The 27,662-nt window shown below is 38.2% G+C and overlaps 1 protein-coding gene across 2 annotated transcripts in view; it reads right to left on the bottom strand.

Annotated features, from left to right (window-relative positions):
- Positions 1-27,662, bottom strand: part of PCNX1 (pecanex 1) — a 205,880-nt gene that overhangs the window by 6,085 nt on the left and 172,133 nt on the right. For both annotated transcript variants that reach the window (XM_025391999.1, XM_025392000.1), the window contains 6 exons: positions 20,068-20,168; positions 19,147-19,297; positions 7,062-7,292; positions 5,584-5,858; positions 3,855-4,060; positions 237-679 (listed from right to left, as the gene is read on the bottom strand). In XM_025391999.1, the coding sequence (XP_025247784.1) occupies positions 237-679; positions 3,855-4,060; positions 5,584-5,858; positions 7,062-7,292; positions 19,147-19,297; positions 20,068-20,168 (1,407 nt within the window). The remainder of the gene's footprint in view (positions 1-236; positions 680-3,854; positions 4,061-5,583; positions 5,859-7,061; positions 7,293-19,146; positions 19,298-20,067; positions 20,169-27,662) is intronic.

The following is a 27,662-nucleotide window of genomic DNA, read 5'->3' as shown; positions in this document are numbered from 1 at the left end:
CTCACTGCAATGGCCATGTGACAATGGCTGAACAAGGAACATGTATCACCACCACAAAAACCATTTGCTTTCAGCTTTTAAGTCTGAAGCAATTTTTCCCCAACATTCAAAAATATTCTAGTCTTGAGACAAAGTGAGATAAGGTGTGTTTTCACAAGAGTCCTTCATTCAACAAATAAGAAATAAAAACAAATAAGCAACAAAAACAGCACAAGACCACCTCTGGGCTTACTTACTTGGACTCTGTAAATCACTTCTCCCTTTCTGGCATGTGAATTATTGGCAGGACTTAAAGTGTTGCCTGGCTGTGCATCAGTGGCACTGCTCTGACCTCCCTCTGTTGCAAGAAAGCCCACGAGAGTGTGATGTTTGCAGGCTGGGATGCTTTGGCTGGAGCTGCTGGAGGAAGGGAGGCCGTGCTGCACACAGGCCAGGCCGCTCTGAACTGAGGGTTCCATTTGGTTCACCATCGACAGTCGGGATTGGATGGATGATGGCAAGTTTCGAAGCGATATCTGACTGGTGGAAGAGCGCCGACAAGGCACAAACCCAGTGGTGGACATCCGGAGGGACGAATGCCGGCTGCTGTAGCAGTAGGAAGACTGGCTGGCTACTGAGGCCCGGGCAGGAGACTGTCTGACCAGGCCCGATTGCACAGAGTGAGAGCTGTGGCTAGTGCCTAGGAGGAGAAACAGCAGCACTCACTCAAAGTAGAATGACTCAGACACAATACTTTTTTGCAGCTTCTAAGACTTTTTCCCCTAAGCAATTAATTGGTGAATTGATAGAACTTAATGTTTATGCCTAAAACTTTTAAAGTTAAGAAAAGAAATATGTATCTGAGATCTGTTTTCTTCTGTGGTTTCTGTAATATATTTTTTATTTGCTAAAGTTTTTTAAAGTTCAAATTCTGGGGCATACGAAAGATATAATTAATAACTAAATATTTTACAGCAAATATCAGGACTTAAGGTTGTAATAAATCCTAAAATATGTTTCACAGAAATATTTTAAAAGAACAAGAATACTTCCATAATATATCAGAAATGAAGTATCTCACGGAAATGAGAAGGTCAGAAGGATTTACTAAGAAATACTGCATTATCTCACTTGTGGAATCTGAAAAACCCAAACTCACAGAAGCAGAGAGCAGAATGGTGGTTGCCAGGGGCTGGGGAAGAGGAGGTGTTGATCAAAGGATCAAAATTCCAGTAACTCAAGAGGAACAAGCTCTGGAGGTCTACTGTACAGCCTGGGGACTAGAGTTAATAATAATGTGTTGTATGCTTAAAAATTGCTGAGTAGCTCCTAAAATGTTCTTACCACAAAGAAATAAGTATATGAGGTGATGGATATGTTAACTAGCTTAATTTAATCATTTCACAATATATTCACATATCAAAACATGATGTTGTATACCATAAATACATATAATTTTTGCCAGTTAAAAAAGAGAAATATTTATTAAGGCCCTACTATGTGGCAAGCTCTATAACTACTATTTTTCAAAGTATAGTATTACTGCCCTTTCAACTTCTACCAAGGAAAAGCTACACTGCCTATAGAGAGACAGTGAATACCACGCACTACTAAATAGGAATGATCAGTGGCACTGAAAAGCAGGTTCTTCTGCCTTTTTCAAGTGGCTTGATATAATTCTTCGGACTTGTCTTTTTCTTGACTCATAAGAGTAATGTAAAATTAATTACATTGAAAACATAGTTACATGTACTTTTTACCTGAAAAGAAAAAGAGCTCATCAAGGTAAGAACAAAAAGTACATTTAAAGAACACTGAAAGTTTTAGGTTTTCACTCAGAAGCAAAAAAACAACATCCAAAATGTTGATCTAACAGGTCTCTTCACTTGAATCCCATTGGAATATATATTTAAATTTAATAAATGTCTTTAAATTTAATAAATGTCTTTAAATTTAAGTAAATGTCTTAGAACTTTATCTGATTCATGTGAAGCAATCAGGGGGGCAGTCGGGGAGAGGATCAACTTCTCCATCTGGCTGGATCAACTGCCCAGCCATATGGAAACAGTTGAGACCTTATTCCTTCTGCACACCAGGTGGATTGCGGATCTCATGTCAAAGGGAAATTAATAAAAGCATACTTTGAGGGCCTAGGGACAGGGAAAATTTTCTTAATTAGGACATAAAAAGTACTAATGACAAAATAAACGATTAGTAAGTTGTTCTCACTAAAATTAAGGACTTCTCATCAGAAGAAGGCACGTAACTCTTCACAGTAGGAGAATGAAAAGACAAGGGACAGCATGGGAAAAGATATTTGTGGTACAGAAAACTGAAAGAGCTCAAATCCAGAATATAAAACACAAATCAATAAGAAAAAGATAACCAAATAGAAAAATAGGCAAAAGATGTAACTAGGCACTTTAGAAAGGGGAGCTGCTGATAAATTCATTAAAAACTTCCATTCTTAGGTATCAGAGTAATGCAAATTAAAAGAATAAAATTAAAGACCACCCCTTCTCCTGCCACCCTGGAGCAAGCCTGGACCAAGCAAGAGCAGAGGCAGGAACTGACAATCTTCAAACTCACTAATCATTTATTTTGTCATTAGTACTTTTTATGTGCTAATTAAGAAAACTGTCCCTGTCCCTAGGCCCTCAAAGTATGCTTTTATTAATTTCCCTTTGACATGAGATCTACAATCCACCTGGTATGCAGAAGGAATAAGGTTTCAACTGACTCCACATGGTTAAAAACAAAACAAAACCTTTCTGGAAAGATTTTTGGTATTATATATCAAGAGTCTTATTCTCATAAGCTTTGGCCTAGTGATTTCATTTTTAAAGTCTCTGACCTATGAAAATAATAAATGATTACAAAGACTTATATACAAAGATCATTACAACATTATGTTAGAAGAAAAACCAAGTCATTGTCCAACAGGGGAGAAGTTAATTATAATAGTTAAATATTGTTAGCCTTTAAAAATTATATTTTCAGCTGGGCGTGGTGGCTCATGCCTGTAATCTCAGTACTTTGGGAGGCCAAGGGGGCAGATCACAAGGTCAGGAGACCGAGACCATTCTGGCTAACATGGTGAAACCCCGTCTCTACTAAAAACACACACACACAAAAATTAGCTGGGCATGGTGGCATGCACCTGTAGGCCTGGCATGCACCTGTAGGCCCAGCTACTCAGGAGGCTGAGGCAGGAGAATGGTGTGAACCCAGGAGGTGGAGCCTGCAGTGAGCCGAGATCATACCACTGCACTCCAGCCTGGGCAACAGAGTGAGACTCCGTTTCAAAAAATAAAAAATAATAAAAATAAAAATTATATTTTTAAAGAATCCTTAATATACTAAAATGTTTACATTGAATTATCAAGTTTTAAAAGTATATATACAAATAAATATATATTTTATATATATAAAATAATATGAACAAATGGAATAATGTACAACTTGGAATAAAAAAAATTCTATTTCTGGGCCGGGCATGGTGGCTCATGCCTGTAATCCCAGCACTTTGGGAGGCCGAAGTGGGCAGATCACAAGGTCAGGAGATCGAGACCATCCTGGCTAACACGGTGAAACCCTGTCTCTATTAAAATTCAAAAAATTAGCTGGGCGTGGTAGCGGGCGCCTGTAGTTCAAGCTACTCGGGAGGCTGAGGCAGGAGAATGGTGTGAACCCAGGAGGCAGAGCTTGCAGCGAGCCGAGATTGTGCCACTGCACTCCAGCCTGGGCACCAGAGCCAGACTCCGTCTCAAAAAAAAAATTCTATTTCTGAATTTCCAAGTAGATCACATATATATACTAATCAGCCTCTATGGCTAAGAAGCTAACGTTAGACATATAACTTTGTTTCATATTACCTAGTGTTGGAGGATAAGATGTGACAGGTGGGTGGAGTCCAGTTCCTGATCCCTGCCCAGGATTTGCAGTGCTTCCCTGGGACACGTTGCTGTGGGGATCATTGGCAGTAGTTGCATTGTTACCAGTGCAGGAAGTCCCGCCTCCAGTATCAGAATCTTCAATATTGCCACCACTGTTACATCCAGCTCCGCAACCTTTCCTAAGCCTAGGAACAAATACCGAAGTAGGAAGCATTATCCCAAGATCCCAAGGAACAAAAAAACTCATTACGTTTTCAAAGAATGGCTTAATTAAGAACTATACCCATCATATTCACTGCCTCAAATCTTTTATAAACTCTATTATCTGTCCTGCACCATAATAAAGAACCGTATATAACTCAGTTGTACCATTAAGATCATAGCTGGAAATGGAATTTTTATTTATTTATTTATTTATTTTGGGGGTGGGGGACGGAGTCTTGCTCTGTCACCAGGCTGGAGTGCAGTGGTGCAATCTTGGCTCACTGCAACCTCGACCTCCTGGTTCAAATGATTCTCCTGCCTCAGCCTCCCGAGTAGCTGGGACTAGAGGTGCCCGCTACCATGCCCAGCTAATTTTTGTATTTTTAATAGAGACGGTGTTTCATCATGTTAGCCAGGATGGTCTCGATCTCTTGACCTTGTGATCTGCCCGCCTCAGCCCCCCAAAGTGCTGGGATTATAGGCGTAAGCCACCGCGCCAGGCCTGGAAACAGAATTCTTACTAGTGCCAACGTCTGTTCAGTGACTCTGAAGTATGTAACCCCTGAAAACCGAATTCATTTATACTGTTAATATACTACACTTGAAGAGAGGTGCTGAAATGATTTTTTCCTATTTTTAAAAAATGGAGAGTGACTAAGCAAACAAGGACAATTGGGCACTCTATCTCTATGCCATTTGTCTTAGGGGGAAAGAACCTCTTTAAGGTAATTCTAGCATATTAGATCTTTTTTGGAAAGAAAATTTCTTTGAACACTCCCCTGGCTTATATTGTGCCTTCTGTTTGGGCAGAGATTGAACATTTGAGAGTTTGCTAATTTAATTGCCAGATTTGGTTTTCTTAAGCTATATTTAAGAATCTGAACAACACTTATGTTCTGCAATATTTCTCAATATTTCTTCATCATCCAAACTATGATGTTCCTACACCAGACATCATAATTTACTAGACAAAAGACAGAGAAAAAACATCATGTGAATATCTGAAAACACTGTAAATTTCAGATCTGAGTGAGAATGTATTGTTAAAAAGTCAGTAGTATCTCTGCATTGCCATCAAGTCTCAATGTGTTCAGAGTGCTCCCCCTAGTGTTGGAACAGAACGGTAAATCAGAAAAAGTAATCAACTTGCATGTTATGTTTTTCTCTTAATTTTCTGTTTGTATAGAAAAAATATCCAAATATTCTAATAGTGGTAATATAAAATAGAAAGTTAAAGAAAATTAAACAAATAATGGGTATTTTCCAAGATTCTACCAAGTAATAGAGCAATGGTTCTTAAACCACAGTTATACATCATATTTATCTAATAAGATTTTGAAGGTAAGAATGCTCAGATTCTACTTCTTGAAGTTAAGAAATAATGGGTTCATATTGTACCATGGCATCTGTACTTTTTTCTACAAGCTTCCCAGGTGATGCACACTGCCTAGATTGACAGGGTCAGGAATACACCAGCACTGAATAATGCAACCCCTTGGCTCACCTGTGCCAGGTTGACACTATGAAGTTCCTGATATTTCCCAAGCTGATAGGACCCCCAAGAATGTCTTTAAGCTGTTCGTGGCTGTCAGAGTAAGAAGTTGTCAGGGGTGAGACAAAGATTGGGTAGCCAATAGGTTGATCACAGGATGAGTTTATCATGTTTCTCAGGGCTTGCTTTGCATTTTGGATGCTACCTCTCTCTGGGTTACGGTTACGTAGAAAAACAAGCTCCTGCTGTTGCCCTGCCCAAAGACCCCGGACACATTCCTTATTCACCTGAAAACCAGAACACAAGGGAATTAGGTTAAGGGGCCAAGAATAAAATTCACAGAAACAGAAGAGCAGAAATGGGAGGAATACAAAAGACATTATGATAACCAGTTGTGAAAAGCAGGGAACAAATATAAGTAGGTCACGTTTAAATAGGAGGTAATCAATTTCCCTTTGTCATTAGCAGATTGCTAAATAATAAGTATCTACAGAGCTCTTTCTTCATGCTCTGTCTTTAAAGTATTAAGTAAAATGAAGTCAATTTAGTTTTTTAAATTGGCAGAGCACTGATAAATAGGATAATAGGTATCTTTTATAGAAATGAGAGATAAATATTTAGAGTTGAAAGAATGTTTATGACATTTGTGGGCTGATTAATGTAAATTAAAAAAATAAATGACTATAAACTATCAAAATTTCAGAAATTAAGTGTCTTAAAGCCCTGAGATGTTTAAAAAAAAAAAACAAACAAGGAAAAGTTAGAAAGAACTATTTAACTTCTGATCTCTATTAAGTACACGGAATGCTATCATTTTGCAACCTAGGAATCATATTATATTAGCAATATGGTGCTGACTTTTTAAAAAGAAATGCTGCTCAAATTGCATATATAAAAGATACAAGACCTGCCATTTAATGGATAAAAGACTGTCAAAACTGAAATAACCAAAAATTTTAAGGCTTTATGGCACATGAGAAACTTTCAGAGGACAGAATAAAGTACTGAAAAAAATAAGTCAAATCAAGTGCTCATAAACAAGAAAGACTAATGTAATATGGTCATTACATTTTTTTTTCTGTGAAAAAACTTTAAATCACTTTTTAAAAGTTTACATAAAGGCTGGGCGCGGTGGCTCACACCTGTAATTGTACAGCTTTGGGAGGCTGAGTCAGGTGGATCACTGGAGCCCAGGAGTGTGAGACCAGCCAGGGCAACATGGCAAAACCCCATCTCTACAAAAAACACAAAAATTAGCTGGACATGGTGGTGCATGCCTGTAGTCCCAGCTTCTCGATAGGCTGAGGTGGAGGATCACCTGAGCCGAGGGAGGTCAAGAGCCTGCAGTTAGTCATGATCATGCCACTGCATTCCAGCCTGGGCCACAAAGTGAGACTCTGTCTTAAAAAAATAAAAATAAAAAATAAAAGTTTAAATCAAGTTATTCAACTTTTAATTTTTGGACACAAATAAATACCTCAAACACTTACTTTAATGACCCTGAAGCTCAGGTAGCGTCTGTTGAGCATGATGATTTTATACTCATTGGTGCCATCATCCATGACATGCCGCAGAGCAAGCAAGGAGGGAGAGTTGGCAAGTACTGCACTCCGCCACGCAGGGTCCCCTTCATGGGCTATTACGAGGTTTTTCTCATGAGATACTATGGCTTCATACAGCACAGTAGGGTCATCATATTCATCTGGAGAAGTAAAATGATCCTAAATACAAAAATAATATATAAATTTTTAAAGGAAAATAAGAGAACTGATAACTTCTACAGTTACTAAGTGAAAGTTCTTAAAAACTAGTTTAATATGAATACTTCAACACATGTTAATATTAGAGATAAATTATAGATTCTCAATCATAACTGGGTTAGGAATTAGCTCATTACTGCTATAATATTTTGGTAAATTCCTCAATCCAACCCTCTCCTCTAAGTTCCAGATGAATAAATATCATTTCTGGTTTTTATGTGTTTTGTTTTTCTCTTTCAAGTTGGTTTTTCATATCTTTGCTCATGTTTTTTTTCTGTTGAAGGATTACGTCACTATTAGCCAAGGAAGGCTAAAACTATATAAAAGGTCTCTATATTGTGTTTCTTTTTAACTAGGTATTTTTCGTATAAACTCGTATATCTAAAATGGGTTCTAATATACCACTTTATCCTGCCTCTCATCTAGTTAAGATACAGCTCCAATCTATGAGCTTTGAGCACAGATCTGCGGTCCTAGTCCTAGAGAAGTTGGTAAAGTTTTCTCCGAAAAGCCTCTTGGTCTTAATAACTACTCATTCATTTGATAGTTATTCAGTATTTACCATGTACAAGACTCTATGGCAGGCAGCATAGATGAAACAAAGAAGATACGAAATGTATCTCCCTATTATAAAACCCACACATTAACAGGGACAGGACATATACTGAAACAACCATAACATAAATCTGCAGTTTTGAAATGGTATATTAAAGAAATGTAAATATTATAGGCTGCTTTCATACTTATAGTTGGGAGGTTGACAAATTTCTGTATCTAGGTAAAGTAATCCATTTGCACTCAAGTCAACTGACCAGAATTTGTGCTATGTGAAAGGAGAAGAGGGAGAGTAAGAGATCTATCTTAAGGATAGAGCCTGTCAGCTGGGGGGTTGAGATATGTGAGATAATACTGTACACATAAATAATGCTTCACAATATAAAATGTTCTACACTATTTCACTGGAATCTTACCACAATCTTGTCAAGTAGGTTGGGTTGATAATACCTGCATTTTTGATGTTTAAAAATTGAAGCTTAAAGATGCTTAATTGCTTCCTAAGTTTAGGAAGTTAATAAATGCCAGGCAGAAGATTTTGGACCTTGAAGACTGGTATTCTGGAATAACTCAGTCAGACAAAATAAAGAAAAAAGAATAAAAGAAATGAACAGAGTCTTTGAGGAATATGGGATTATGAAAAGCAACCAAACTTACCAATTAATGACATTCCTGAGAGAGGAGGTGGAAAAGCAAACAACCTGAAAAACATGTTTGAGGGAATAACTCAAGAGCATTTCCCTAATCTTGCTAGAAAGGTAGACATCCAGGTACAAGAAATCTGAGAACAGCTGTGAGATACTATACAAAATGAACATAACGAGGCATACAATCACCAGGGTGTCCAAGGTCAATACTAAAGAAAAACTCTTAAAGATCAGATCACATACAAAGGAAATGCCATCAGGTTAATAGTAAACTTCTCAGAAGAAACTTTATAAGCCAGAAGAGATTGGGGCCTGTTTTCAGCATTCTTAAAGAAATTCCAACCAAGAATTTCACATCCTGCCAAACTAAGCTTCATAACTGAAGGAGAAACAAAATCTTTTCCAGACAAACAAGTGCTAAGGAAATTTGTTACCACTTGACCAGCCTTACGAGAGATCCTTAAGGGAGCTCCAAACATGGAAACAAATAATACCTGCTACCACAAAAACACACTTAAGAACACAGCCCACAGACCCTATAAAGCAACCACACAGTAGAACTATGAAGTAACCAGCTAACAACTTCATGACAGGACCAAAACCTCACATATCAATATTAACCTTGAATATAACACCCTACTTAAAAGACACAGAGTTGCAAGGTGGATTTAAAAAAAAAAAGATTCATTTGTCTGGTATCTTCAAGAGACCCATCTCACATGCAATGACACTCATAGGTGCAAAGTAAAGGGGTGGAGAAAGATTTATCATGCAAACAAACAAAACAAAAGAGCAGGGGTCACTATTCCTACATCAGATAAAATAGATTTTAACAACAGTAAAAATGAGCACAAAAGGTCATTACATAATGACAGAGGGTTCAATTTAACAAGAAGATATAACTATCTTACATATATACGCACCCAACATTGGAGCAACCAGATTCATAAAACAAGGTTTTCTCGGCCTACAAAAAGACTTAGCCACAATAGTAATAGTAGGGGACTTCAATACCCCACTGACAGTGTTAGATCATTAAGGCAAAAAACTAACAAAGAAATTCTAGACTTAAATTTGACACTTGGCAGCCAACTGAATCTAATAGAAATCTACAGAATACTCCACCCATCAATCACAGACTACACATTATTTTTATCTGCATATAGAACATACCTTATGACTGACCACATGCCTGGCCATAAAGCAAGTTTCAATAAATTTAAAAAATCAAAATAAAAGTAACCATACTCTTGGACCACAGTGGAATAAAAACAGAAATCAATACCAAGAAGATCTCTCAAAACCACACAATTACATGGGAATTAAACAACTTTCTTGTGAATGACTTTTGCGTAAAAAAATGAAGTTAAAGCAGAAATAAAAAAAATTCTTTGAAATAAATGAAAACAGAGATACAACATGCCAAAATCTCCAGGATGCAGCATCTATGACAAACTTACAGCCATCATACTGAATGGGCAAAAGGTGGAAGCATCTCCCTTGAGAACCAGAACAAAACAAGGATGTCCACTCTCACCACTCCTATTCAACACAGTACCAGAAGTCCTACCCATAGCAATCAGACAGGGGGCAAAAAAAAAGGCAAGCTAATCGGAAAATAAGTCAAAGTATCTTTCTTTGCTGCTGATATGATTCTATACCTAGAGAAGCGAGAAGACTCTGCCAAAAGGCTCCTGGAACTGATAAATGACTTCAATCAAGTTTCAGCATACAAAATCAGTGTACTAAAATCAGCAGCATTTCTATTAATCAATAATATTCAAGCCGAGAACCTGGAACTGTTGACTTCAATCAAGTTTCAGCATACAAAATCAGTGTACTAAAATCAGTAGCATTTCTATTAATCAATAATATTCAAGCTGAGAAGCAAATCAATAATGCAATCCCATCTACAATGCACACACACACACACACACACACACACACACACACACACACACGAATACATCTAACCAAGGAGGTGAAAGATCTCTGCAAAGAGAACTACAAAACACTGCTGAAGGAAATCAGACGTGACACAAATGGAAAAACATTCCATGCTTATGGACTGGATGAATCAATACTGTTAAAATGGCCATACTGCCCAAGGCAATCTACAGCTTTAATGCCACTCCTATCAAGCTACCAATGTAATTTTTCACAGAATTAGAAAAAGCTTCTAAAATTATATAGAACCAAAAAAGGAGCCTGAACAGCCAAAACAATTATAAGTAAAAAGAACAAAGCCAGAGGTATCACATTATCTGACTTCAAATTTTAAGGCTACAGTGACGAAAATAGCACGGTACTGGTAAGAGACAGACACACAGACCAATGGAACAGAATGAAGAACCCAGAAATAAAGCTGTACACCCACAGCCATCTGAGCTTCAACAAAGTTTTGAAAAAATACGCAATGGAGAAAGGACTCCCTATTCAATAAATGGTGCTAGGGTAGCTGGCTAGCCACATGCAGAACAATGAAACCAGACTCCTACCTTTTACCATATACAAATATTAACACAAGATGGAATGGATTAAAGATTTAAATGTAAGACCTTAAAATATAAGAATCCTAGAAGACAATCTAGAAAACACCATGCTGGACATCAGCTTTGGGAAATAATTTATGACTAAGTCCTAAAAGCAATTGCAACGAAACCAAAAACTGACAAGTGAGACTTAATTAAACTGAAGAGCTTCTGCACAGGAAAAGAAGCTGTCAACAGAGTAAACTGACAACCTACAGGATGGGAGAAACTATTCACAAACTATGCATCCAACAAAGGTCTAATACCCAGAATCTATAAGGAACTTAATTCAATAAGCAAAAAACAACCCCATTAAAAAGTGGGCAAAAGACAAGAACAGATACTTCTCAAAATAAGACATACAAGCAGCAAACAAATGTGAAAAAAATGCTCAACCACATGAATCATCAAAGAAATGCAAATCAAAACCACCATCTCACACCAGTCAGAAAGACTATTATTAAAAAGTCAAAAAACAAGAGAGGCTGGCAAAGCTGAGGAGAAAAGGGAATGCTTATACACTGTTGAAATGCAAGTTAGTTCAGTCACTGTGGAACGCAGTTGGAGACTTCTCAAAGAAACATAACTACCATTTGACCCAGCAATCCCATTACTGGGTATAAATCCAAAAGAAAATAAATTGTTCTACCAAAAATACACATATACTCTTATGTTCATTGCAACACTATCCACAATAGCAAAGATGCAGAATCAACCTAGGTCCTCATCAATGGTAAATCTGATAAAGGAAATAAAGACTACTATGCAGCCATAAAAAAGAATTAAGTCACTTCCCTTTGCAGCAATATGGATGTGGATGCAGGCCATTATCCTAAGCAAATTAGGGTAATTCTTAGAAGGTACCTCTCTTCTAGGAATTGCCTTCAGCTAATGGAGCTACCTGGGTAGGAAACGCCGGTGTTGGGGGTGGGGAGGGGTACATCCTTCTCTGTATGGGATGAGAAGTAAGGAAGTACACAGCATAACTTTTGGAGATACTGCTAACTCCAGAGTTGCTTCTAGAATCCAGCTAAGGCTAGAATTCAGCTAAAACACATTTTGCTGAGCTGCTTCCCTTTTTCCATCCCACTTCTAACACTTCTTTACAAACATTTCTTGAGTGCACCCCTCAATTAATCTCTTGCACAAGAATCTTGGACTCTAACCTGTTTTTAGACCACTTGATCTAAGATAGCATTCATAATATACTGATAAGCAGTTCTTAACTTCTGTATATCATACACCAACTCTCCTAATTTTTATTTTAAATACTGAGTTCATATTTTCCTATACAAGCAGACAGTCAGATGTCATCTGATATACTATCTTTTAGCAAATAGTTCTACTAGGTAAGGAATGCCATCTTTGTAGAGTAGTATTTTTACAATTACTTGAATGAAAAATAAAAGTCCAGACATAAGCAATAACATTTTTTTCTACTTTTTTTTTTTGGAGACAGGATCTCACTTTGTCACCCAGGCTGGAGTGCAGCGGCGTGATCATACCTCACTGCAACCTTGACCTCCTTTGCTCAAGCAATCCTCTCACCTTAACCTCCTAAGTACAGGCACACGCCCCCATGCCCAGCTCATTTTTTTTTTTCTTTTGAGACGGAGTCTAGCTCTGTCTCCAGGCTGGAGTTCAGTGGCACAATCTCAACTCACTGCAGCCTCCTAGGTTCAAGTGATTCTCCTGCCTCAGTCTCCCAAGTAGCTGGGATTACAGGCACACACCGCCACACCCAGCTAATTATTGTATTTTTAGTAGAGATGGGGTTTCACCTTGTTAGCTGGGATGGTCTCGATCTCCTGACCTCATGATCCACCCACCTTGGCCTCCCAAAGTGTTGGGATTATAGGCATGAGCCACTGTACCCAGCCCAGCTAATTTTTAAAAAAATTTTTTGTAGAGACAGGGTCTTCCTATGTTGCCCAGGGTGATCTCAAACATCTGAGCTCAAGCGATCCTCCTCCTGCCTCAGCCTCCCAAGGTGCTGGGATTACAGGCATAAGCTACTATGCCTGGCCAATAATCACGTTCTTAAGAAAATGAACAAAATGCTGGAAATTATCAGGCATGCCCAAAGTGGAAAATGTTTCATCTTGTTTAAATATCTCTTCACTGGCTTTAAAATGCTTGAATAAATATGTAAAGTTCTACGTACACTGAAAACTGTGAGGTGCCTCTGTATGTGGTGATTTGGAAAGATGTCTATGTCATATTAAATGAAAAAAATAGCATGTTACAATTAATTTGCATAGCAAAATTACATTTTTAAAAAGGAGCATATCACACACATAGATGAAAATGTATGTGCTTAGAAGAAATCAGAAAAGATACATCAAATTACTGGCAGTGATTGCTTCTTGGGGATACTGTACAATAATATGGAGTGATGGAAAGATGTTTATTATTGAGCAATGTTTACTTTTTAAGAATATTCAAGAGACGTTATCAGTTTTACTGGTAAAAGTTTTCAGAAGAATTTTAGAAATATACTTGAGATGTTATAAGCAGATGCACAGGATACACTTTTTTAGAGCAATGAAATTCATTCATTAAACATCTACAGTCCACTGTCCCAAGCAAGGAGAACATAAAGATTAATAAGAAATTATTCCTGTCCTTGAGGATATCACAGACCGTAACATTTTTAGCACATAGCATATGTAAACTCATTTGGATTTTGATTGGTTTATTTTAGTTCTAACAACTATGTAATCCTCAAAGAGTGCTAATAAAGGAAAATAAATAAGGAGGAAATATATTTTACAAAAGCAATTAGAGGACAAGAAAGAGAACAGATGAAAAAAGGAATTTGCTTAATCTGAGTTTTGGTTAATCTTCTTCTGCAAAACTGGGATTAAAATAACTTTCTGGGTTGTGGTGATTTAATGCATATGAAAGTACTGTGTACATGTGGGACACTATACAATAGTAAATACTGTACAGATCATAACAGTTTCTTCTTGGGGTTTTTTTTTTAGAGACTAGGCGTTGCTCTGTCGCTCAGGCTGGAGTGCAGTGATGCAATCATAGCTCACTGTAACCTCAAACTCTTGGACTCAAGTGATCTCCCATCTCAGCCTCCCAAGTAGCTGGGACTAAAGGCATGTGATACCTTGCCTGGCTAATATTTCTGTTTCTTTTTTGCAGAGACGCAGTCCCGCTATGTTGACCAGGCTGGTCTCAAACTCCTGGACTCTAGAGATCCTCCCAACGGTGCTGCGATTATAGGCGTCAGGCACCACGTCCGGCATACCATAACAGTTTTAGTTACCAAAAAGTAAGCACATGTAATACATAAGGTTGGAGAGGGTGGGGAAAGAACTATAAAGAAAAAAGTCCAAAAACACCTATGAAGTACTAAAAGTACATCATCAAAGACTATGTCTGAAAGGCAAAGGTTAACAGAAATTTTGTATTTTCAGCTCTCTGGAAACAGAATCTTCTTAAAAGTCAAATTGAAATACAATTTACAACAAAATGCACCCATTTTAAGTGTACAGTTAGACGCATCTTGACAAATGTGCATACCCAGGTAACCACTGCTGCAATCCAGATATAGAGCATTTCCATCACCTCAAAGAGTTCCTTCCTGCCTCTGGCATTCACTCTCTAAACTCCAAGTAACCACTGATCTGCTGTTTGTTATTAGTTTCTTTTTATTGCTGAGTAATATTCTTTTGTGTGGATATACCATAATTTGTATGCCTGTCTGCTGATGGACATTTGAGTACTTTCCAGTTGGAGGTTATTACGAATAAAAACACTATAAACATTTGTGTTTTAAGTCTTTGTGTAGACATATACAGTTGACCCTGGAACAACGCAGGGGTTGGGGTGCCTATCCCTATGCACTCTAAAATCCATGTATAACCTTTGACTCTCCAAAAAATGTTAACTACAAATACCTCACTGTTGACTGGAAGCCTTACCAATAACATAGTCAATTAACACATAGTTTGCATTTTACACATATTATATACTGTATTCTTACAATAATGTAAGCTAGAGAAAAGAAAATGTTATTAAGAAAATCATAAGGAAGAGAAAATATATTTACTGCTCATTAAGTAGAAGTGGATCATCATAAAGGTCTTCATCTTTGTCATCTCACATTTGGAATAGGCTGAGAAGGAGGAAAAGGAGGGGTTGGTCTTGCAGTCTCAAGGTGGCAAAGGTGGAGGAGGTGGAAGGAGAGGGAAGAGAAGCAGGTATCCTTGGTGTAACTTTACCAAAAACCATTATAAATTTCTGACATTTTTCCTTTTTCATTTCTTTAAAAATGTTTCTATATAGTACCAATTCTTATTCTACCTTTTGCTTTAGTTTTAGTGTCCACATCACAGAAGGGTCCATGCTGTAAAATAAGTCAAAAATCAGTCTTGAATAATCCGAATCACTCTGCCAGACTATGTAAAGTCAACTTGTTTTCTGGCACTGCTTCCTTGTCGTCCTCATCATCTGGTGCTGGCTTGGAAGCATTCATCTCCATAAAGTCATCTTCTGTTAATACTTCTAGTGTGGTGCTTAATACCTCTTGAATCCCTCCAAGAGCCACACCTTGTAATCCTTCATCCTCTACCTTTTTTTTTGCCATATCAACAATCTCTTTCATGATTTCCTTGATTGGCTCTGTCATAAATCCTGTGAAGTCATGTACAACATCTGGGCACAGTTTTCTCCAGCAGAAATGTATTATTTTGTGTTTGATAGCTTCCATGGCTTTTTCGATAACAGCAATGGCATCTCAATGGTGTAATCTTTCTAGACTTTCATGATGTTCTATCAGGGTTCTCTTCCATAGCACTGACAATCCTTTCCATTGAGTACCATGTGTAATGAGCCTTAAAGGTCTTTATTATAACCTGATCTGGAGGCTGAATTAGAGAAGTTGTTTGGAGGCAAGCAGACCACCTCCGCACCTTCGGTATTGAACTCATGGGGTTCTGGGTGGCCACAGGCACTGTCCAATATCAAAAGAACTTTAAAAGAAGGTCCTTTACTGGCAAGGTACTTCCTGACTTCAGGGACAAAGCATTGGTGGAACCAAACCAGGAAGAGTTCTCTTTGTCTAGGCCTTCTTGTTGTACAATCAAAATAGCAGTTGGTGCTTATCTTTTCCCTTCAAGGCTTAGGGGTCTGCGGCTTTATAGGTAAAGACAGTCCTGATCATAAACCCCTCTCTGCATTTGCACAAAACAGTAAACTTAGCTTACCCATTCCTGCCTTAAATTTTGGTGCTTGGTGCTCTTCCTTACTAAAAAGTGTCCTTTGTGGCTTCCCCACCCCCAAACCCCACTGCAGAATAGGGTACTTTCACCTGCATTAAAGATCTGTTCAGGCAGATATCCTTTCCCCTCAATGATTTTCTTAATGGCATCTGGAACTCGTCTGCTGCCTCTTGGTTGGCAGAAGCTGCTTCTCCTGTTATCTTGACATTTTTAAAGCCAAAGCTCTTTCTAAAATTATCAAGCCATCCTTTGCTGGCATTAAATTTTCCAGCTTTAAATCCTTCACCTTCCCTATGCCTTAAATTGCCATATAATGACTTCACTTTTTCTTGAACCATATTAGTGTTTTATAGGTATGCCTTTCTTATAGAAATCCTGCATCCAACATAAAAGCTCTATTTTCAACATGAGACGAAAATGTATTTTGTAAAATGTGCAAGGTTTTCCACCTGCTGGTGTAGTAACAGTGGAAGCTTCACAAATTTTTTTTTTTTCCACACTGGTCCTTAAGATGGATTCACTTATCTTGGAATGGTGGGCAACCACAGTTGCAGACCTCAATCTATGGCACATATCAAGCAACTCAACCTTTCCTTTTAATGTTGTGACTTTTCTGTTTCATGGGGGCCCTTTCAGCATCACTAGTGGCACTCTGTATGGATCCCATGGTGTTATTTAAGGTTATGGTACTGCACTAAACACAATGAGAAATACAGGAGAACTGCAAGTGAGCTCTTTTTATTGAAATACACAATTTACTGGAAAGTCGAACTGCTCACACAGAGATGATCAGTGCCACACGGCGTTTTAAGCACATTCCCAACATTTGAGCTCACAGAAAAAGCAACAGAAGGTGACTATGACATTACTGTAGTGGTATAATATTAATATGTACCACAGTTAACTTTATGTAGTTATGATTTAATACTGCATCTTTGTTTGTTTACATTTCTTTCAACTGCAGATGGTGCCACGTATAGTCTATAAGTGTTTTTGTAAGTTTTGATAAATTTTAACTTTTTATAATAGATTTCTGTGTGTTTTATGGTAGCAAATAATAAAATAAACTAGTATCTATGTGTATTTTATGCATTCATGACATACCTAAGTTTGTCTTATTTTATTGGTAATTCTAGGCTTTGTAGTTCATCTTTTTCAAAGTGTTGTAAATTTCCAAAAAAGTTTCCAGTACATTTACTGAAAAAAAATCTGTGTATAAATGTAGCTATGCAGTTCAAACCAGTGTTGTTCAAGAATCAATTGTACTTTAATTCTCTTGTGTAAACATCTAGAAGTAGAATTGTTGGGTTGTAAGGTAGATGCATATATCCTTTCTTTTAGTATATGAGCCTATTGTTCACTTTTATGGATTTTCATGAGCACATGAACTTTGGCAATGACCAGTACTGATTTACACATCTAGATTTTCCTGCCTGAGAGATCCTCATAGACAACCTAATGTCTTGCTCAAAGTGATGATCAATAAATGGCTGTTGTTTGTGACTTTATAGGTCAATCTCCACCCTCCCAGAAGGTATATCAGAATTAAGGAACTTCTTCAGGTTGCATTACATTCTCCACCTCCTCTCCTCCCCTCATCCCTCCATGGTTCCTGGGTTCCAATTCTACATTCTCACCTCCCTGTTTATAAATGTTGTCAGTCCTGGGGCATCATCCTCAAACAGTATTCCATTTTTTCAAAGAGATTTTCAAATAATGTGTTCCTTATTAGTAATGTTCCTAAAGAATGTCAAGTTTTTAATTTAATTCCCACACTTTATATTATACTATAATGACTTGAAAAGTAAGTTACATTTTATTTGGGGGCAAAATATTCAATTATATTTGAGCACTGCAGATACACTTTAATGAGTCTTATCACGAAGTCTCTATCATCAGATCTGATAACTACCATCCAGTGGAATGGAGGAACAAGTGCCAGTACTTAATTTCACAATATATTCTTGCAATCATTTGGGCTTTAGAAATGCATTGTAGGGCCTCACTTTAATGTCATTACCCTATTAAGATATTTAGCTAAGCCTAAGTCTGTCCTAACCACCTATTATTCTATAAAACACATGGAATGAAATTCATCCTTCAGTAACAGCAGTACTTGTAACACTCCTGAAGTTTACTACACTACATTTAGAGTTGGCTAATATTCATACAGGGAATAGGCAGGAATTACAATGATATGAAGTCAAAATAAGTATTATGGAGACCAAGGACCTTTACTTATTTCATGCCTATATGTGTCACTCTCTAATGTTAATATTCAAATTTACTATTAGAAACATAGGTTCAGGTTTTAAAGATTTAATATATCTTGTCATGAAATCACATTTTTCTTTTATTCAGATCAGAATATTTCTCAAAAGGTTCCTAAGACACATAATTTGGAAGCTGATATGCTTTGGTTGTGTCCTCACCCAAATCTCATCTTGAATTGTAGTTCCCATAATCCCCACATGTCCTGGAAGGGAACCAGTGGGAGGTAATTGAATCATGGGAGCAGTTACCCCATGCTGCTGCTCTCGTGATAATAAGTGAGTTCTCATGAGATCTGATGGTTTTATAAGGGGTTTTTTTCCTCCTTTTGCTTGGCACTTCTCCTTGTTGCCACCATATGAAGAAGGATGTGTTTGCCTCCCCTTCCGCCATGACTGTAAGTTTCATGAGACCTCCCCACCCCTGTGGAACTGTGAGTCAATTAAACCTCTTTCCTTTATAAATTACCCAGTTTCGGGTATTCCTTACAGCGGCGTGAGAATGGACTAATACTGAAATCATGTGAAGAAGGATCAGTAAACACCAGTAATGAATTAGAAAAATCTCATCTTACCTGATGGAGTTTAATGGACATACGGATCCCAGGGACTACTACTTTTCTTAGCAATTCCATGTCAGCAAAGATCCATTCATCTCGAATTGAAGAAATACGGAAATCTCCTTTAAATAGGGCATGCAATCCATAGAGGAATGACTCTAAATTACTGTTAAGATTGGAGATAAAAGTTCACATGTTTTGACAAAGGTCTTCCATGACATTGATTCTTACATCTGCGTGTGCATCAGAATCACCTGGGAGTGTTTTGAAAATACAGATTCCAGGAACTAATGTCAGAACCCTGAACCAGAATCACAAGAGATAGGGCCTGTCCGACCTGGGACCCTTATTTATGAACCACTGTAATAGTGAATCCACGAAAATAAACAACAGGCAAAGAGCCTACAGATTTGGTTAAAGTTAAAATAAATTAAGAAAAGCTTAATGGAAAACATGTAGTTATCACAGAAAAAATTCAAAATATGTGAAATTCTGATTCATTTGGATGTATATGTTAGGAAATTCAGTTTAGATTTAGAGTCTCCAAATCTACTACTATATTAGAAGTATAAATACCCTGGACAAAGACTGCAAGGAAATACGGAAAAATAGAAATGAATGAATTTGTTAGAAAAATAGATGTAAACAGGAGGAGGCCAATCAAAATTCATGGGTGGTTATATTTTAAAATTTCTTTAATTCATTATATTCTCATTATCAGTGGCTACCCACACATGTGTGAATTTTAAAAACCAGTTCTGTTAACCAGTTAGGACAGCTCAACTATGTTCAAGAAGATGATGTATAGAAATATAAAATCTAAAAAGACTTTACAATAAATTAGCATAGAATACAGGCTTCCACGAAAAATGATTTCAGATTTAGGTAATACAGCTTCCCATACTCTCTTCCTCAGAACAGAAATGTCTTCTTTACCTGGACATATGATGGGATGCAGTCCCCAAAGCTCTCCGTCCCAGTACACAGAGTCCATAACAGAGAGTCACCAGGGATGAATCTTTGTCCACATCCAGTGGCTTTAAAAAACAAAAAAACATTTGTTATCAGAAAGGCACATAAGTATTTAACAAATCATAAATCTAATTAATATAGAGAAATGACAAAGAATTTTAAAAGTACATAATTTCTATCTCCTCAAAATAAACTTAATAAAACTGTATGAAATGAAGCATGAATGTGTATGGGGAGTTTCTTTGGAATCCTTAAATAAAATATAAAATTTCATAATAATGGAACATAATTAAAACAAAAAAAAACTGACTCTATTATAAAATGTTAGGATTTTAGCTAAAGATTTCAAAGTACTTACTGGGATTACTGATATTACCCTCTCCTGAAAATACAATATTTCTATTTATTAGTTACTTATTTCTTTTCTTTTCTTTTCTTAACTACTTATTTTTTACCATAACTTGACAAGCAGGCAATTAGTGGCAGACGAGTTAGCCTATTAGTGACTATAAACATAGTAAAGAAAATCAAGTTGATATTCACAAACATTGTTTCTCCTCAACCTTTTTATTTTTTAACAATTACATACTTTACAGTTGAAAGAAGCTGGTAACTGTCCTGTTTCTCCCTCTAAGAAAGTCGAAATAATAATCACTGATTACCTTACATAATACTAAAGAAAATCTTGGTAGCATCTCAGTTACCAAAAAACAATCCAGGGCAGTGCTTCTCAAAGTATAGTCCCAAGACCAACAGTATCAACATCACCTGGAAACTTGTTAGAAATGCAAATCTCTGGCCACTCCAGATCTCTGATATCAAATTCTAGAGATGGAGTCTAGCAGTCACTCTCCAGGTGATTCTAATCCATGCTAAAGGTGAAGAATCAATGATACAGGCTAATAATTAGCTTAATTATTCTAACTTTGCCAATGGTATTTATTTTTGGCTTTATAAACCATTAACTTATAAACACAATAGGGGAACAGTCTAAGATATTAACTTACTATTGATAGGTTAATTATCATGAACTTGATAATTTAGTTAATGGCGACTGTGTTAGAGATGTCCTAGTTGCTTGCCAATTAGATTGTTTCTAAAGACATATTACCTCTTACAGCACATACTCTAGTTTCATCAAGTAGGCATTTTGAAAAAAATTTTGGGTCCAGGTTACAAAACAGCAAATAAAGAGTATGAGAGCACTAGTTTAAAGAAATACAAAAGAAAAATATAAGAGAGTGGGTGTAGACTTGAAGTTGTATAAAAAAAAAATACTAAAGGTAGTTACAATGGGTGATAAAATGACAGGTGATCTTCACTCTTTTTTTCTTCTTCTCTACCTCCCTTTCCCTGTCAACTTTCCAGATTAAAAATGTATTGTTTCTATGATGAGAAAAATTTTTTTTTAATTCAGTTCAGATTTACCTCAGCCAAGATGATTCAATAGAGACCATATCTACCCTCCTACCTGAAACAGCCAAAGAACTGGGCAGAATACATGACACAACAGTTTTCAGACACTGGACACTGGTTCCTGAGAGACAGGAAACAAATGAGGCAGCCCTACAACTGACTGAGCTTATTACCTAGAGAGTTTCCAGACCACAAGAAAGGGGAGCACAAATTGAGCCGGAGGCCTCTGAGTCAGCTGGAGCTCACAGGGCAGAGTGCTAGAGAGACAGCTACTGAGAGAGGAAGGTGAGGGAACTCAGAGATCTGCAGCAGAGTGCTGATCAGCACACGCACAGAGGACCCTAGGCTGAGAAAAGAATCATCCCAACAGAATAGAAAGGAATAGCAGAAAACCTTGGGACTGGCTAGAACACTCAGGATGGCATTGTCTTGGTCATGGGGAAGAATTAGCCCCAGACTAACAGCTGCTCTGATCCCTCCAAAGCAAGCCCTGAAAGGATCAAACTGTCCCCAAAGAATTTAACTGTGTCACAAAATGAAGTTCAAGAATTATTTACAGGAATACAGAAATATCCAGCACCCTTGAGGGTAAAATTCAAAAGAATGACATCTAATAAAAAATTGAAAGGCATGTAAGTAGCAGGAAAATAGGATCCATAATAAGAATAACAATCAATTAACCACTCAATCAAAACTGACCCACAACTGACACAGATGTTAGGCTTAACCCACAAGGATATTAAAGCAACTATTTTAACTATATTCCATAAACTTAAGAAGGCAGAGGAATGACTGAGCATGTTGAATGAGACATAGAAGATTTGTAGAAAGGACCCAAATCAAAATTCTAGAGATACAAAATGAAGCAATGTCTAAGATAAAAAATATACTGAATGGGATTATTGGTATATTAATTCAGAAGAAAAGATAAATGATCTCAAAAAGTTAGCAATAGAAACTATGCAAAATGAAATACAGAGAGAAAAAAGACTGAAAATAAATGGGGCATCAGGGAGCTGTACGACAATCAAGCAGCCTAATATAAACATAATTGGAGTTCCTGCAAAAGGGGGAGAAGAAAACAGAAAAAACTATTTTTAATAATAGTGGAGGGAGAGTATTGGAGTAATCCAGAATAACTACTCTGATCCTTGTTGATAAGGAAAATAGAGAACCAGGCACCCGTGTGGCTCCTAAGGATGGGCTGAAGCTGGGGTCTGGGCCTTGTGACTGAGAAGACTGTTAAAGCTAAAACCACCTCTATTCCTGCCTTGATGACACCTATCCAGAAGTAGAAAAATGCTCCCCTTTTAATCCTATAGATTTTGAGAATTTTGACCTGCCTGAGAAGCACCGGAATGCACACCTCCCCTTGAATGGTGTGCCTCTCGTGGTTCTGGATGGGAGAGAGAACTGGAAAAGCTGTTACAGCTGGGGTCCCCCCTCACCAGTGAAGATGCCCTCTCCACCGTAGGAATCCAATTTGTTGCCGTCTCCTTTGATCATTCTGTTGATCCTGAATGTTTGCTTATGACACAGATATTTATATTTCTTAGTCCTTTATAGTTTGTGTGTGTTTTTATTAATAAAGCATTTAATAGATTTTTAAAAAAATCATGAAAAGTCTCCAAATCCGAAAAAAATTATGTACCTACAGATTCAAGAATCTCAATGAACTTCAATAACCACAAACAGGTGGCTGGCAAGATGGCCAAAGAGGTGGCTGGCAAGATGGCCAAACAGGAACAGCTCCAGTCTGCAGCTCCCAGGAAGATCAAGGCAGAAAGGAAGTGATTTTTGCATTTCCAACTGAGGTACCTGGCTCATCTCATTGGGACTGGTTAGACAGTGGGTACAGCCCACTGAGGACAAGCAGAAGCAGGGTGGGGAGCTGCCTCACCTGGGAAGCACAAGAGGTTGGGAACTCGTTCCCCTAGCCAAGGGAAGCCATGACGGACCGTGCTGTGAGGAATGGTGCATTCCAGCCCAGATACTATGCTTTCCCCATGGTCTTCACAAGCCAAAGACCAAGAGATTCCTTTACGTGCCTATGCCACCAGGGCCCTGGGTTTCAAGCACAAAACTGGGCGGCCATTTGGGCAGACACCAAGCTAGCTGCAGGAGTTTTTTTTCATACCCCAGTGGCACCTGGAACGCCAGCGAGACAGAACTATTCACTCCCCTGGAAAGGAGGCTGAAGTCAGGGAGCTAAGTGGTCTAGCTCAGTGGATCCCACTCCTACAGAGCCCAGCAAGCTGAGATCTACTGGCTTGAAATTCTCACTGCCAGCACTGCAGTCTGAAGTTGACCCGGGATGCTCAAGTTTGGTGGAGGGAGGGGCATCTGCCATTACTGAGGCTTCAGTAGGCAGTTTTCCCCTCACAGTGTAAGCAAAGCCGCCAGGAAGTTTGAACTGGGCAGAGCCAACCACAGCTTAGCAAAGCCCACTGTAGCCAGACTGCCCTTCTAGACTCCTTCTCTCTGGACAGGGCATCTCTGAAAGGCAGCAGACCCAGTCAAGGGTTTATAGATAAAACTCCCATCTCCCTGGGACAGAGCACCTACACCTGGGGGAAGGGGTGGCTGTGGGCGCAGCTTCAGCAGACTTAAACATTCTGCCTGCCGGCCCTGAAGACAGCAGCGGATCTCCCAGCACAGCATTCGAGCTCTGCTAAGTGGCAGACTGTCTCCTCAAGTGGGTCCCTGATCCCTGTGCATCCTGATTGGGAGATACCTCCTGGCGGGGGTCAACAGACACCTCATACGGGAGAGCTCTGGCTGGCACCTGGCAGGTGCCCCTCTGGGACGAAGCTTCCAGAGGAAGGAACAGGTAGCAATCTTTGCTGTTCTGCAGCCTCCACTGGTGATACCCAGGCAAACAAGGTCTCAAGTGGACCTCCAGCAAACTCCAGCAGACCTGCAGCAGAAGGGCCTGTTAGATGGAAAACTAACAGACAGAAAGGAATAGCATCAACATCAACTGAAAGGATGTCCACACAGAAACCCCATCCGAAGGTCACCAGCATCAAAGACCAAAGGTAGATAAATCCACGAAGATGAGGAAAAACCAGTGCAAAAAGGCTGAAAATTCCAAAACCCAGAAGGCCTTTTCTCCTCCAAAGGAACACAACTCCTCACCAGCAAGGGAACAAAACTGGATGGAGAATGAGTTTGACAAACTGACAGAAGTAGGCTTCAGAACGTGGGTAATAACAAACTCCTCCAAGCTAAAGAAGCATGTTCTAACACAATGCAAGGAAGCTAAGAACCTTGAAAAAAGGTTAGAGGAATTGCTAACTAGAATAACCAGTTTACAGATGAACATAAATGACCTGATGGAGCTGAAAAACAGCACAAGAACTTCGTGAAGCATACAAAAGTATCAATAGCTGAATCGATCAAGCCGAAGAAAGGATATCAGAGATTGAAGATCAACTTAATGAAATAAAGCATGAAGACAAGATGAGAGAAAAAACAATGAAAAGGAATGAACAAAGTCTCCAAGAAATATGGGACTATGTGAAAAGACCACACCTACATTTCATAGGTGTATCTGAAAGTGATAAGGAGAATGGAACCAACTTGGAAACATTCTTCAGGTTTATTATCTAGAAGAACTTTCCCAGTCTAGCAAGACAGGCCAACATTCAAATTCAGGAAATACAGAGAACACCGAAAAGATACTCCTCAAGAAGAGCAACCCCAGGACACATAATCGTCAGATTCACCAAGGTTGAAATGAAGGAAAAAATGTTAAGGGCAACCTGAGAGAAAGGTCAGATTATCCACAAAGGGAAGTTCACCAGACTAATAGCGGATCTCTCTGCAGAAATCCCACAAGCCAGAAGAAAGTGGGGGCCAATATTCAACATTCTTAAAGAAAAGAATTTTCAACCCAGAATTGCATATCCAGCCAAACTAAGCTTCATAAGCTAAGGAGTAATAAAATCCTTTACAGACAAGCAAATGCTGAGAGATTTTTGTCACCACCAGGCCTGCCTTACAAGAGCTACTGAAGGAAGCACTACATATGGAAAGGAAAAACCAGTACCAGCCACTGCAAAAACATACCAAATTGTAAAGACCATCGACACCATGAAGAAACTGCATCAATTAACGGACAAAATAACCAGCTAGCATCATAATGATAGGATCAAATTCACACATAACAATATTAACCTTAAATGTAAATGGACTACATGCCCCAATTAAAAGACACACACTGGCCAACTGGATAAAGAGTCAAGACTCATCGGTGTGCTGTATTCAGGAGACTCACCTCATGTGCAAAGACACACACAGGCTCAAAATAAAGGGATGGAGGAATATTTACCAAGCAAATGGGAAGCAAAAAAAAAAAAAAAAAAAAAGCAGGGGTTGCAATCCTAGTCTCTGATAAAACAGGCTTTAAACCCACAAAGATCAAAAAAGACAAAGAAAAGCATTTCATAATGGTAAAGGTATCAATGCAACAAGGAGAGCTAACTATCCTATATATATATATGCACCCAGTACAGGAGCACGCAATTCATAAAACAAGTGCTTAGAGACCTACAAGACTTAGACTCCCACACAATAACAGTGGGAGACTTTAAAACCCCACTGTCAATATTAGATCAACAAGATAGAAAATTAACAAGGATACTCAGGACTTGAACTCAGTTCTGGACCAAGCAGACCTAATAGACATCTACAGAACTCTCCACCCCAAATCAACAGCATATACATTCTTCTCAGCACCACATCGCACTTCTTCCAAAATTGACCACATAGTTGGAAATAAAGCACTCCTCAGCAAATGTAAAAGAACAGAAATCATAACAAATGGTCTCTCAGACCATAGTGCAATCAAATTAGAACTCAGGATTAAGAAAATCACTCAAAACCACACAACTACATGGAAACTGAAAAACCTGCCCCTGAATGACTACTGGGTAAATCACGAAATTAAGGTAGAAATAAATAAGTGCTTTGAAACCAACGAGAACAAAGACACAGTGTACCAGACTCTCTGGGACACAGGTAAAACAGTGTTTAGAGAGAAATTTATAGCATAAATGCCCATAGAAAAAACTGGGAAAGATCTAAAACCAACACCCTAACATCACAATTAAAAGAACTAGAGAAGCAAGAGCAAACAAATTCAAAAGGTAGCAGAAGACAACAAATAACTAAGATCAGAGCAGAACTGAAGGCATCAGAGACACAAAAAACCCTTCAAAAAATGAATCCAGAGCTGTTTTTTTTTTAAAAGATCAACAAATAGATAGACTGCTAGTTAGATTAATAAAGAAAAGAGAGAAGAATCAAACAGACACAATAAAAATGATGAAGGGGATATCACCACTGATCCCACAGAAATACAAAGTACCATCAGAGAATACTATAAACACCTCTACGCAAATAAACTAGAAAGTCTAGAAGAAATGGATAAATTTCTGGACGCACACACTCTCCCAAGTATAAACCAGGAAGAAGTTGAATCTCTGAATAGACCAATAACAAGTACTGAAATTGAGGCAGTAATTAATAGCCTATCAACCAAGAAAAGGCCAGGACCAGATGGACTGAGAGCTGAATTCTACCAGAGGTACAAAGAAAAGCTGGCACCATTCCTTCTGAAACTATTCCAAACAACAGAAAAGAGGGACTCCTCTCTAATCATTTTATGAGAACAGCATCATCCTGATACCAAAACCTGGCAGACATACAATAAAAAAAGAAAATTTCAGGCCAATATATCTGATGAACATCAATGAGAAAATCCTCAATAAGATACTGGCTGACAGAATCCAGCAGCACATCAATAAGCTTATCCACCATAATCAAGTTAGCTTCATCCCTAGGATGCAAGGATGGTTCAACATATGCAAATCAATAAACGTAATCCATCACATAAGCAGAACCAATGACAAAAACCACATGATTATCTCAACAGATGCAGAAAAGGCCTTTGATAAAATTCAACACCCCTTCATGCTAAAAACTCTCCATAAACTAGGTATTGATGGAACCTATCTCAAAATAAGAAGAGCTATCTATGACAAACCCATGGTCAATATCATACTGAATGGGCAAAAGCTGGAAGCATTCCCTTTGAAAACCGGCACAAGACAAGGATGCCCTCTCTCACCACTCCTATT

The sequence above is a fragment of the Theropithecus gelada genome, chromosome 7b (genome assembly GCF_003255815.1).
Source record: "Theropithecus gelada isolate Dixy chromosome 7b, Tgel_1.0, whole genome shotgun sequence".
In the NCBI taxonomy this organism is placed as follows: Eukaryota; Metazoa; Chordata; class Mammalia; order Primates; family Cercopithecidae; genus Theropithecus; species Theropithecus gelada.
The sequence above is the reverse complement of the archived record's forward strand: the minus strand, read 5'-3'. Positions and strand labels throughout refer to the sequence as shown.